This window comes from Piliocolobus tephrosceles, chromosome 13 (genome assembly GCF_002776525.5).
Source record: "Piliocolobus tephrosceles isolate RC106 chromosome 13, ASM277652v3, whole genome shotgun sequence".
Lineage (NCBI taxonomy): Eukaryota > Metazoa > Chordata > Mammalia > Primates > Cercopithecidae > Piliocolobus > Piliocolobus tephrosceles.
In genome coordinates, this window is record NC_045446.1 from 47,438,944 (window position 1) to 47,449,567 (window position 10,624).

At 44.8% G+C, this 10,624-nt stretch overlaps 1 protein-coding gene across 2 annotated transcripts in view; it reads left to right on the plus strand.

Annotated features, from left to right (window-relative positions):
• The window catches only part of PLEKHA7 (pleckstrin homology domain containing A7), a 232,345-nt gene that overhangs the window by 153,402 nt on the left and 68,319 nt on the right, over positions 1-10,624 (plus strand). For both annotated transcript variants that reach the window (XM_026454036.2, XM_023230894.3), the window contains exons 5-8: positions 1,213-1,324; positions 2,130-2,234; positions 4,762-4,834; positions 5,817-5,917. In XM_026454036.2, coding sequence (XP_026309821.1) covers positions 1,213-1,324; positions 2,130-2,234; positions 4,762-4,834; positions 5,817-5,917 — 391 coding nt within the window. The remainder of the gene's footprint in view (positions 1-1,212; positions 1,325-2,129; positions 2,235-4,761; positions 4,835-5,816; positions 5,918-10,624) is intronic.

Below are 10,624 nucleotides of genomic sequence, written 5' to 3' on the forward strand. Positions count from 1 at the left end.
GCAGCAGGGTCTTCGAAGAAAACAGTGTATTTCCATGGTGGAAACTAGGATGTTCCCTCATTGCATTGGTCTAAAAGTGTTCGTGTGAAGGACTTTCTGAATGCTGCTTTGTCAGCTGCGTCCTGCCTGGATCCTCTAGCTCCATCTCCTCGGAGTCCTTGCCCAGGCCTCCAAAGCAGATTTTTTCCACTCTTCAGGCACAGAGCCTCAGTTTTCTGTGGTCTGCCTGGTCTCCAATGACCTGGATTCTGTTGCCTATCGGAGCAGTGGACAGAACGTGGAGACTTCCACTTTGAGGAAGGCTTGCTGATCCTGGACTTAGCAGGGTCTTCGCATCAGGCATCCAGCTGTCTAGGAATAGGTACTGGATTTGTGAAGAGGGATTTGTCACCACTGCCTTGAAAGACTGGCAAATGCTGGGGATCTGCGGAGGCAGGTGAGGAGGACTCTTCAGTGGCTCTTGAGTGTCACACTAAGATGCTCCCAGAAAGTTGGCCATCCCAGGGCAGCTTCTTGGTGAGAAGTTCCATGTGTCTGGGATTTAGCATCCCCAGAGATTCTTACTGGGGGCCCAAGGCTTATTTCATTTCTTCCTGCTCTCCAGGCATAGCACAATGGGTTAATATCTCTGATAGCTCTATTTTGGGGCAAATGGAGTGTTCCCAGAATAGGACTCTTTGTTGAGTAGTCTATTTTGGGAGACAAGCCCCACTGGCATTTATGTAAGGGATTCTCTGTGTGTATCTGGGGGTGTGGTTGTGTGCGCCAAGTGATTTCTTGTTACTAATTATAAACAGCTTCTTTCGGGAGCCAGGGAAATGGAGGTGTGTGTGAGGGCATGGATTGCTCTTGCGTGCTGAGAAGAGTGGCACATCTGTGCATGCCCATCAGATGGGGCAGTTGTCACAGACACCTGATTAAGAGAGTGAGTGTGGGGACTTCCAGACAACAGCAGGGATGACAGTCTGTCCTCCTTTGTTGGGGTGTCAGGCTGTGGAGATGTGCCTGTCTGTCATCCTCTTGATTCCCTGAAATATACGGGCAGGCTAGACATCGCAGCCCTCTGGCTGCAGTCTGGAGTCAGGCAGCCTCCAAACAATCAGGGTTGGGTTTTCTAAGGCCCAGCAACAATTCCTACCTGAAGCTGATCTTACTGCACTTCCTACTCTGCAGCTCAGCTCTTACTCACTGGAATCCCCTGTCTCTCCACAGGCTGAATCCACATATGTCGAAGCAAGAGAGAAACCAAAGACCGTCCAGCATGGTCAGTGAAACATCCACGGCTGGGACCGCCTCCACCCTGGAGGCCAAGCCTGGACCCAAGGTGAGCTCCTGGCCACTTGTTCCTTCCTTCCTCTCTTTTATATTTTGCCAAGCCCCTTTGTAACCAGAAGTCCATTTGATCTTCACTATAGTTTTGTGAGAGAGACCCATAGAAGTGTTCTTCCCAAATGACAGATTAGGAAATTGAGGCCAAGAGGGATATGTCCCTTGGGCAACAAAACAGGTGATTGCTGACAGATCCAGCACCGGTGTCTAGGTCCTTGAGCATGTTCTTCACTTTCCTCGTGTGGTTGGGAGGGCCACATTTCTGTTTACATGTAGCTGTGTGTTAAAGAGAGCCTGGAGAGATTTGGTGACATGAGGCCCTGAGAAAGGGTGGCCTTGGGAAGGACCCAGAAGTTTTTGTGCTCCAGGTGTAGAAACACTAAGGATCAGGGAAAAGAACCAGCATTGAGGAGAGGAGGAGAGTGCCGAGGGATGAACCCAGATAGGAAGGGTAAATATCTGGAAATTGGCAAAAAGCTGTGACCAAAAATTAGCTTTGCTTCAGAAAACCACGGAATATATTATAGCCAACAGCTGCTGCTGAAAGTTGATTGAAAAATTCCTTTTAATTTTTTTTTCTGTGACCCAGCTGGGAGGTTTGCCAGGTCTTGGGCTTGCCTTTTAGTTAGAATGCTGTGGCCATGTGCACGCCCATTCCCTGTCTCCTGGCTGTTCATTTGATCAAAGGGTGCTGCCGTTAAGAGTGAGGCAGAGAGAGCCGACGGTCCTCCTAACATACAAGTGCTTTTTTATGTCACCTTAAATTCCCTGCTGCTAAAATTCAGTCTGCTTTTTCGTAGCTCATAAAGTCCAGCAATAAAGTCCACAGCTTTGGGAAGAGAGACCAGGCCATTCGGAGGAACCCCAATGTTCCCGTGGTGGTGAGGGGCTGGCTGCACAAGCAGGTGAGGATGCCAAGGAGTGAGAATTGTGGAGGAAATGGCTCTGACTGAGTTCTCTCCTTTCCCAGGCCCCAGGAAGCTAGGGATGGGCACATAAGCTTTCTGTTACTGAGTTTGTCTGAGGCAGCTGGATTCTACCTGCTGCACTGCATTGTTTGCTGTTTGTTCTTATGAGTGAACTGTCTGCTCAATGGTTACAGCTTCTCTCCCAAAACCCACTTGACCACTTTGGCCCCTGGTGCTATTGGCTGCCCTGGGGCCCAGGCCGCAGTGTGGGTGGTCAGCCTGAATCCAGCCTTCCTGCCAGTCCTCTACTTGCCCTGGCCTTCCTGATGTCAAAGATTCTTTGTTATTATTTGGCTGAAAATTTTCATCTTTTCCTCTCCCCCTTGTCTAGCATACATATCCACCTAGCATCTCAAATTCCAATTCAGCCAAACTCAGCTCATTATCTCCTCGCCACCCTGGCCTACCATTTCCCCAGGGCTGCTTTCTCCAGATCCTAGTAATGTTACCACCATTCTCCCAGGAACTCAGGTTGGAAACCGCAGCACTATTACCAGATCCTCCTTCCCCCACATGCATTCAGTAAGGAAGTCCTGTCGGCTCTGTGGGCTGAGGTCATTCTTCATTGGAATCCCTACTGCCAGTTGACCTGCCTGGGGTCCTCTGTTCATGGCTGGGTTGCGAGTTCCCAGAGCTAGAGACCCTATCTCTTTTGCTCTTCTTCTCTCCTTGCCGGTCATTCATTCATCTATTCTGCAAAGTGCCTGCCATGTCCTAAGCTGCTAAGAGCAAGTATCAAGAGAAACGTGGTTCCTGCCCTTGAGGAGCTCATCAGCTACCAGGAGAAGCAGATAGCATATGTCTCACTTGTCACATTGTCACCCAGCCCTGTCTCTCACCTAGCATAACATCCAAAAATGTCAGAGCTGCAATGTAAGTTTTGGTGAAGCTTTGTGGGAAGACAGAGGAGGGCATTACATTGCATAGCACACAGGAGAAATCCCAAAAGTCCCCTTAAAATCGTCCTCTGCAACTCTGGCCCTATGGCAGCTGCAACAGCTCCCTGCCTCTTCTGTTGGACACTCCTGGTACCACCCTCTCTTGCTCCCACTTGCCCCTCACAGTCCTGTCCTGCCTTTTTTCTTACATTTACCCTTGTCTTTTTCTCACTTGAGTCATTTAACCCTCTGACTTCTTCTGTTTGCATCCCTGTCCCCATTAAACAAAGGATGCTCCTTTGACATATGGAGAGAGACGGAAGTATTTGTAAATAATTCCCAACACCTAGCCCAGGCCCTTTGGCTGTGCTGTAACCAAAGGGATCTGTGTGCTGTGGACACACAACAGAGAGTATCTATACTGGGGGTTGTCCAGAAAGGCTTCCTGGAGGAAGTGATATTTGAACCAGGCATGGAAGCATAGATAAGAGGTCTCCAGACAAAGCAAATATCATGTGCTTGATTTGCAGAAGGTAAAACTGATTTATCATCTCTTGATTTGCAGAAGGTAAAACTGATAAACAGTTGAAATCATCAAGTTAAATTTGCTTTTAGCATTTTAGTAAGTAGAGGAGGAACAATCCTCATGTTGTATTTCAGTTTAGAAATTGTTAGATTTTTTTCAAGCTTGTCAAAAACTTCTGCAGAAGGAAGACAATTTAACAGCCATCTCTATTTTTTTAATTAAAAAAAAATTTTGTACAGATGGGTTATCACTATGTTGCCCAGGCTGGTCTCGAATTCCTAGCCTCAGGCGATCTTCCTGCCTCAGCCTCTCAAAACACTGGGATTACAGATGTGAACAGCCATCTCTAAAACTAAAAGATGCTCTGAGGTTTTCCTAGGTTTGAGAGAACACTCACCCTAAAACATTCTGTTTTTCTGCCTTTGCCATGTTTTTAAAAAATATTCACAATAATTTAAAACATTATTGATAAATACAAACATTTACATTTCAGATGAATAGAGACAGATTTTTCTTATGAGACAATTTGATAGCAAAGAGAATCCAAATCCTTTTATATTGAATGGAAGGAAAACACAACAGCAGAATACATCCTATATGGCACAGAACTGAGCATAGTCTAATGAGAACTTTGCCTCACTTAATTCATTAGGTAACTTAAACTCTTTTTAATAGTTCAATGTAAATTCAGTTTTCCAGTCAGCATAAATGAAGGTATTTTATAGCGTAGCCACCTAAATAATAAACAAACAAAAACCTTTTTGTTAAGAACCGATTCCTTTCTTAATTTACTTTCTAGAAGAAAGTGGCTTATAATATTATACATTAATTTGTTTCTAAGAGACAAAAATAAAAACCCTGCTTCCTTAGGATAAACCATCATTTAATCTAAGTTCTAATGTCCTGTTCAAAGAATGGTTATTCAATAAAATGGTTTTTATTTATTAAAAGAAAGAGTGAATATGGGCAAATATTTGGTTCTGGAATCAGGTTGTACATTCTTGGAAAGGGACAACAGTATGCCCAGATATGACCCTGACTAGTTTTCTTTGCTTTGCAGGACAGTTCTGGGATGAGGCTGTGGAAAAGGAGGTGGTTTGTGCTTGCTGATTACTGCTTATTTTACTACAAAGGTGAGCTAACAAGTAGCTTATTACCCTGCCAAAGTGTTCAGTTTTACATATGTGGATGGTTGATGACTTCAGTTTTACCAGTCCTGACACAGGAAGTTCAATCTGTTGGGTTAAAGTAAATAGAATCCAGTTTGCCTGCTACTAAGGGTCTCAAGATTCAGAGTCATTTCCGTTTCTGTTGGGACATAGGTCTGTCTTTGAGGTACTCTGGAGAAATGAGAAGTGTGGATCATTGATTGTATTTTGTAACCTGTCATCTGGATTTATTGGACGTTGGATGGGCAACTGGTGAATTGAATTGGCCATCTGAGCTTCTATGGAGCCCCAGAACATAAAGTTAGGGACTATGTGTTGTTAAGAGGGAAGTCTCAAAATGTGGAGAAAGAGCTTACTTTTAAGATAAGGCTAGACTGCTATTGGTGCTTTCAAAGCAGTTCAGGGGGACTGAGAAGTGAATTCCATCATGGGAGAATCTGAGGAGGCTTCTTAGAAGAGAGAGAGGAGATACGCTTTTAAGAATGGGTAGAGCTGGCCGGGTACTATGGCTCATGCCTGTAATCCCAGCACTTTGGGAGGCCAAGCAGATGGATCACTGAGGTCAGGCCTTCGAGACCAGCCTGGCCAACATGGTGAAACCCTGTCTCCACTAAAAATACAAAAATTAGACAGGCGTGGTGGGGGGGCGCCTGTAATCCCAGCTACTTGGGAGGCTGAGGCAAGAGAATCGCTTGAACCCAGGAGGCAGAGGTTGCAGTGAACTGAGATCGTGCCCTTGCACTCCAGCTTGGGCAACAAGAGCGAGACTCCATCTCAAAAAAAAAAAAAAAAAAAGAATGGGGAGAGCTTTGCCTGTGTGTGGGTCAGGGGAGGATGGACATTACAAGGGGAGGAAACAACTTGGCTGAAGTTCTGGAAACAGTGGGACGGATGAGCCCAGGGAAGCTGCCCAGAAGGTTGTTCTGATGCGTTTTTCCATTCAAAGACAGCCGAGAAGAAGCGGTCCTTGGGAGCATTCCCTTGCCCAGCTACGTGATCTCGCCTGTGGCCCCTGAGGATCGCATAAGCCGCAAATACTCCTTTAAGGTACTGCCCCTACACCCTAATGCAGCCATTCTGTCTAAAGAAACTGTGTTTTCAAAATGCTTTCATAAAAGCAGTTGCTTTTGTCAGGAGGGGGAAGAAGCTAAGAAGCTAGAGAGTGTCAGATTCAGGTTAACAAAGTTGTAAGTTATTTAAACAAGAATAATATCACATGACCAGTACTGTCATTTGACTCTAAGCTTTGGAGTCACCAAGCCATGTTCAAGTATTCAGACCACTCCTTCCTGTCACTGCCAGTCTTGTGGTTACCTATCGAAGCCCTTCTTGAGCTATCTTATCACTGTACTCAGCCAGCCTACCATCCAGCCATTTCGTGCAACTGGTGACCCCTCATAAGGGGTTTATATCCATTATATTATGAAAACTCACATTGAAGGTTAGAGGCCTGCGTGTTGAAGAGGCTGTCAGCTTTGCCCACTTTGTTTATCTGGTTGAAAAGCAATTAGAATGAAATTTGGTTTATCTTCTGTATCATAGAAGATTTCCAGGCAGATCCCTTTACCAGTAAAACCCCATTCCTACTTGTTCTGTGTCTGTACCATTTGGGCTGAGTGAGGCCATGATAATTAATGGCAGTTTCGCCCGGTAGCACCTGTCAGGTGTGGAGGCTCTTGGAAGGTGTGTTTAGGCTCAAACGTAGGGAGTCCTGAGGTCTTTTCTGTTGGTGGCCTCCATGGATTTCCTTCACTGCAGGTGTTAAGATCTTGGGTCCCCCAGGGAAGGTAAGGGTGGGGTGGATAGAAGATCCACTTTACTGGCAGTTGGTGTCCTAGGCAGAGTGGACATCCTAGAGAGCACTGAAGCAAGCAGCCCTTGGTGCCAGTCGCCACAGGGCACAGCCCTCTCTTGGCTGCTTAAGATATGAGGCAGTGTCATACACTTCAAGCTGGAGTAGGGGCTCCTGCTCCCACTATACTTGTTGCTTGGCCATTTCCATGTTGGGGGCACAAGATGAATACTAGACAGTGGGTAGTAAAACAGATTGAATAGAAGTCATGCTTTCCAGCTGTAGATAAAGGATCATGGGAAAGTTCAAGGTAAGATGCCTGCCATTCTCTGGAAGGGTTAAAGGAAATTGTTGGTCTGCGGCTGGTCCTTCATCTGTGAGGGGCTTGCACAGTCAGAGTCTCCATCAACACCTTGATCTGGAGCCATGGTGGTGCTGGTGGTTGGAAAGTCAGTCTCATCTTCCTTCTACCTTTCCTTCCTAAGGAGGCACAGAACTGAGCTGATGCTGTGGCTTTACTCATCAACAGGTTTGAGTTGTTCTCTTTCCCTCGAGTGACGCTACTGAGTGTCACTCCAGAATTGCTAGAATTGGTGATCCTGGGATACTGCTCTGTGTCACGTTCATGTGTGGAATACTGTTGCCTTATATCTTTAAAACATGATTTGGGAAGTACTTTTATACATGTGACCTCATTTAATGCTCATGGTGAGGGAAGGATACGAGAGCTTAAGAAACTTGCCCAAAGTCACAAAGCTGGAAGATGACAGAGGCAGACTTGGCCCTGAATTCTATTCTCTTTCAGTTTTCTTATAGGGCTCCCACTTTGTATTATTTTCTCTTCTTCCTAGCTTTTCTCCCATGTCTTATCTTGGTCACTTGCTGCACAGACATCGCAGGAGGTAGAAGGTGGTTTGAATTGACATTTATTGTATCATTTTAGAAACTTATTCCTGGCTCTGAAAACATTTTGTTCAGTGGCTTTCAGATTCATCCTTTACAGCCTGAAAAATCTTCCTTAGAAAACTCTCTTTTCTAGAGTTGAGCACTGCCCAGTTGGGCAAACAATTGGGATAGTGATGTTGCATATGATGTTTTGGGAACAACATTTGGCATATCCTTAAAGTAACATATCATAACTATATATATATATTTTATCTTAACACTTCATTGGAGGTGTGAACATAGATTCTAGGCAAACATCTTTAATCTGTCTTAGATTTCTTTTCTCAACATTTATCTTAGAAAGACTTTACTGAGAGTGTTCCCTAAATCTTTTGTCTGGGAGACAGAAGGCATCATGCGTTTGGGAGAGGTCTTTGAGGTCCTCAGGATCTGAGAGCAGAGAAAAGCTACTACAGACAGATCTGGTGGTGTTTAGATGGTTCTCCAGAAAGGGCAATGATTTCGTGAGTCTGAAAGAGTTATCTTTTCATTTGGGTTGCAGCATCCTTCTTTTAGGGGCCAGAGGGTAGGCCCTGGGGGCATGCTGCTCAGGGTCCATATTCTTGGGCATACCAAGGAATACACAGTGTTTTGTGCTGGGTCTTGATACCTGCCTTTGATGTTGGTCCTTCTCTGTACATACAGCTGCTGCTCAGGGTCCATATTCTTGGGCAAACCAAGGAATACACAGTGTTTTGTGCCTGGTCTTGATACCTGCCTTTGATGTTGGTCCTTCTCCGTATATAGAGCTGAAGTTCTCAGACTGGTGCTAGGGTACATTGTCGGAGATAGTTCAGACTATCCACTGTACCTGGCCTACTTTTTAACCTTTAACTGAAAGGTAACATTTCTTTCAATTAAGAAAGCAGGTCACAATGTGTATCAGCAGTACCTGTGACTTGGTCACCAATAGAAACTATAGATATCTTCATAACACATTACAGCTGTTGCAGGTATCTTGAAATATCATTTATGCTCATCACCATTTTAAAATCACAATAATTATTACATCTGCCACCAGATCTATTATGCAGAACGTTAGTAAACAAACACCTGCATCACTAGACCACACATTTAAAAAATATTTTAAGAACTATATTTCAATATAATAGATTTCCCTTATTTTGCATGCTTAACAGTCTGGAAAAGGTTCATAGTATTTATCAAACTGTTGAAAGTGTCCATGCCATAAAAAATGTTAAGGTCCCTGCTCTAGATTCTGAAGACATGCCAAGAGACGTGGTTTTTCACTTATGTAGTTCTATTTTATAAACTTCTGTTGCACGCTCTGATTGTCTATTGGGTAGTATAATAAATACTAGGGATACAGCAATGAGTAGGACAAAATCCTTGCTTTTTTAGGGCTTATATTCTCAAGTTTGCATCAGCATGTGTATTATTATAGGATGAGAAGACACCAAGAAAGAGCTGCCTTTTTTCTCTCTCCTTTCAATTTTGTTCTTTGTATATCTATCAGATTCATCTCCTCCTCTCCACTTTTGCTGCCACTATTCTGTCTGGGCCACAACCATCCCTCCCCTCGGGAGCACACTATGTAGCAAGACCTGGTGTATAGTAAGTGCTCTGTAAGCATTAGCTGTCGCTGATTCAGCCTTGGAACTCCTCTGCAGCCTACAGTTCATCCTCTATGCTCTTCCTAAGTTGCACCCTTGTTCCAGTTGTATTCCCACAGTAAGCCCTTCAGTGGTTCCCCATTGCTTTCAGGATAAAGCCAATCTTTTTTTTTTTTTGAGACAGTTTTGCTCTTGTCACCCAGGCTGGAGTACAATGGCATAATCTTGGCTCACTGCAACCTCCACCTCCCAGGTTCAGGCAATTCTCCTGCTGTAGCCTTCCGGGTAGCTGGGATTACAGGCACCTGCCACTGTGCCCAGCTAATTTTTTTTTTTTTTGTATTTTTAGTAGAGATGGGGTTTCACCATGTTGGCCAGACTGGTCTCGAACTCCTGACCTCAGGTGATCCACCCGCCTTGGCCTCCCAAAGTGCTGAGATTACAGGCGTGAGCCACTGTGCCCAGCTGATTAAGCCAATTGTGATTCATGAGGCCCCAGCTTATATCTTCAGCCACATTTTTAGCCACTCCTATCTTATGTCTTTCCTCTAGCCATATACAATTGCCTAAGGCCCCAGGACCTTTCTTGCCTATAGGCCTTTACTTAAACTTCAGCCACAGCCTGGAATGCCCTTTCCCACCTCTTACTTGTCCTTCAGTTCTCTGCTCAAGGTCACCTTGTCTGGGAAGCCTTCTCTGAGCCCTCTGGACAGGTTAAATATCCTTCTTCTCTACTTCCACAGCTCTGTCTCACTGCACTGTAAATGGTTGACTCACCCACTCAGACCTTTCACTGGGAAAACTGGTTCATCAGCTAGTTCTGCTAGTCCCATTCTGTAGACAGAGACCACAGGGAGCGTTCATGTGTAATTGGAATTGTGGCCAATGACAGTGCTTATACTTCCCAAGATATGGTGGGGTCAGGCTTACTTGTGTTTTGTATTTAGTTCCCTATAAATTTGTGATGGGGAGGGAGGAAAAAGAGTCTTAAAGTTTCCAGAATGCTGTTTCAGCCAAACTCCCTAGGTTGCTCAAGTGACTGCTCCTTCAGTAACATCAGCTGACATCTTTTGAGCCCTACAAATGCCAGGCTGTGCTCTAAGCAGTGTATGTCTCATTTCATCTTCACGTGGCCTTATAAGGTAAATGCTACTTTTACCCATAGTCCCATTTTAAATATGAGGAAATAAAAGCATGAGAAAGTTGAGTAATTTACCCAGGGTTACCCAGTGGGCAAGAGGCAGAGTCCACCTTGGACCTCAGGCTGATTCCAAGAGCCCAAGTTCTTACCCTGTTCACTGTACTGCTTGTAGTCAGCCTAAAGGTTGGACATGAGAAGTTTTCTCTTTTCTCTTCTCTTCTCTTCTCTTCTCTTCTCTTCTCTTCTCTTCTCTTCTCTTCTCTTCTCTTCTCTTCTCTTCTCTTCTCTTCCCTTCCCTTCCC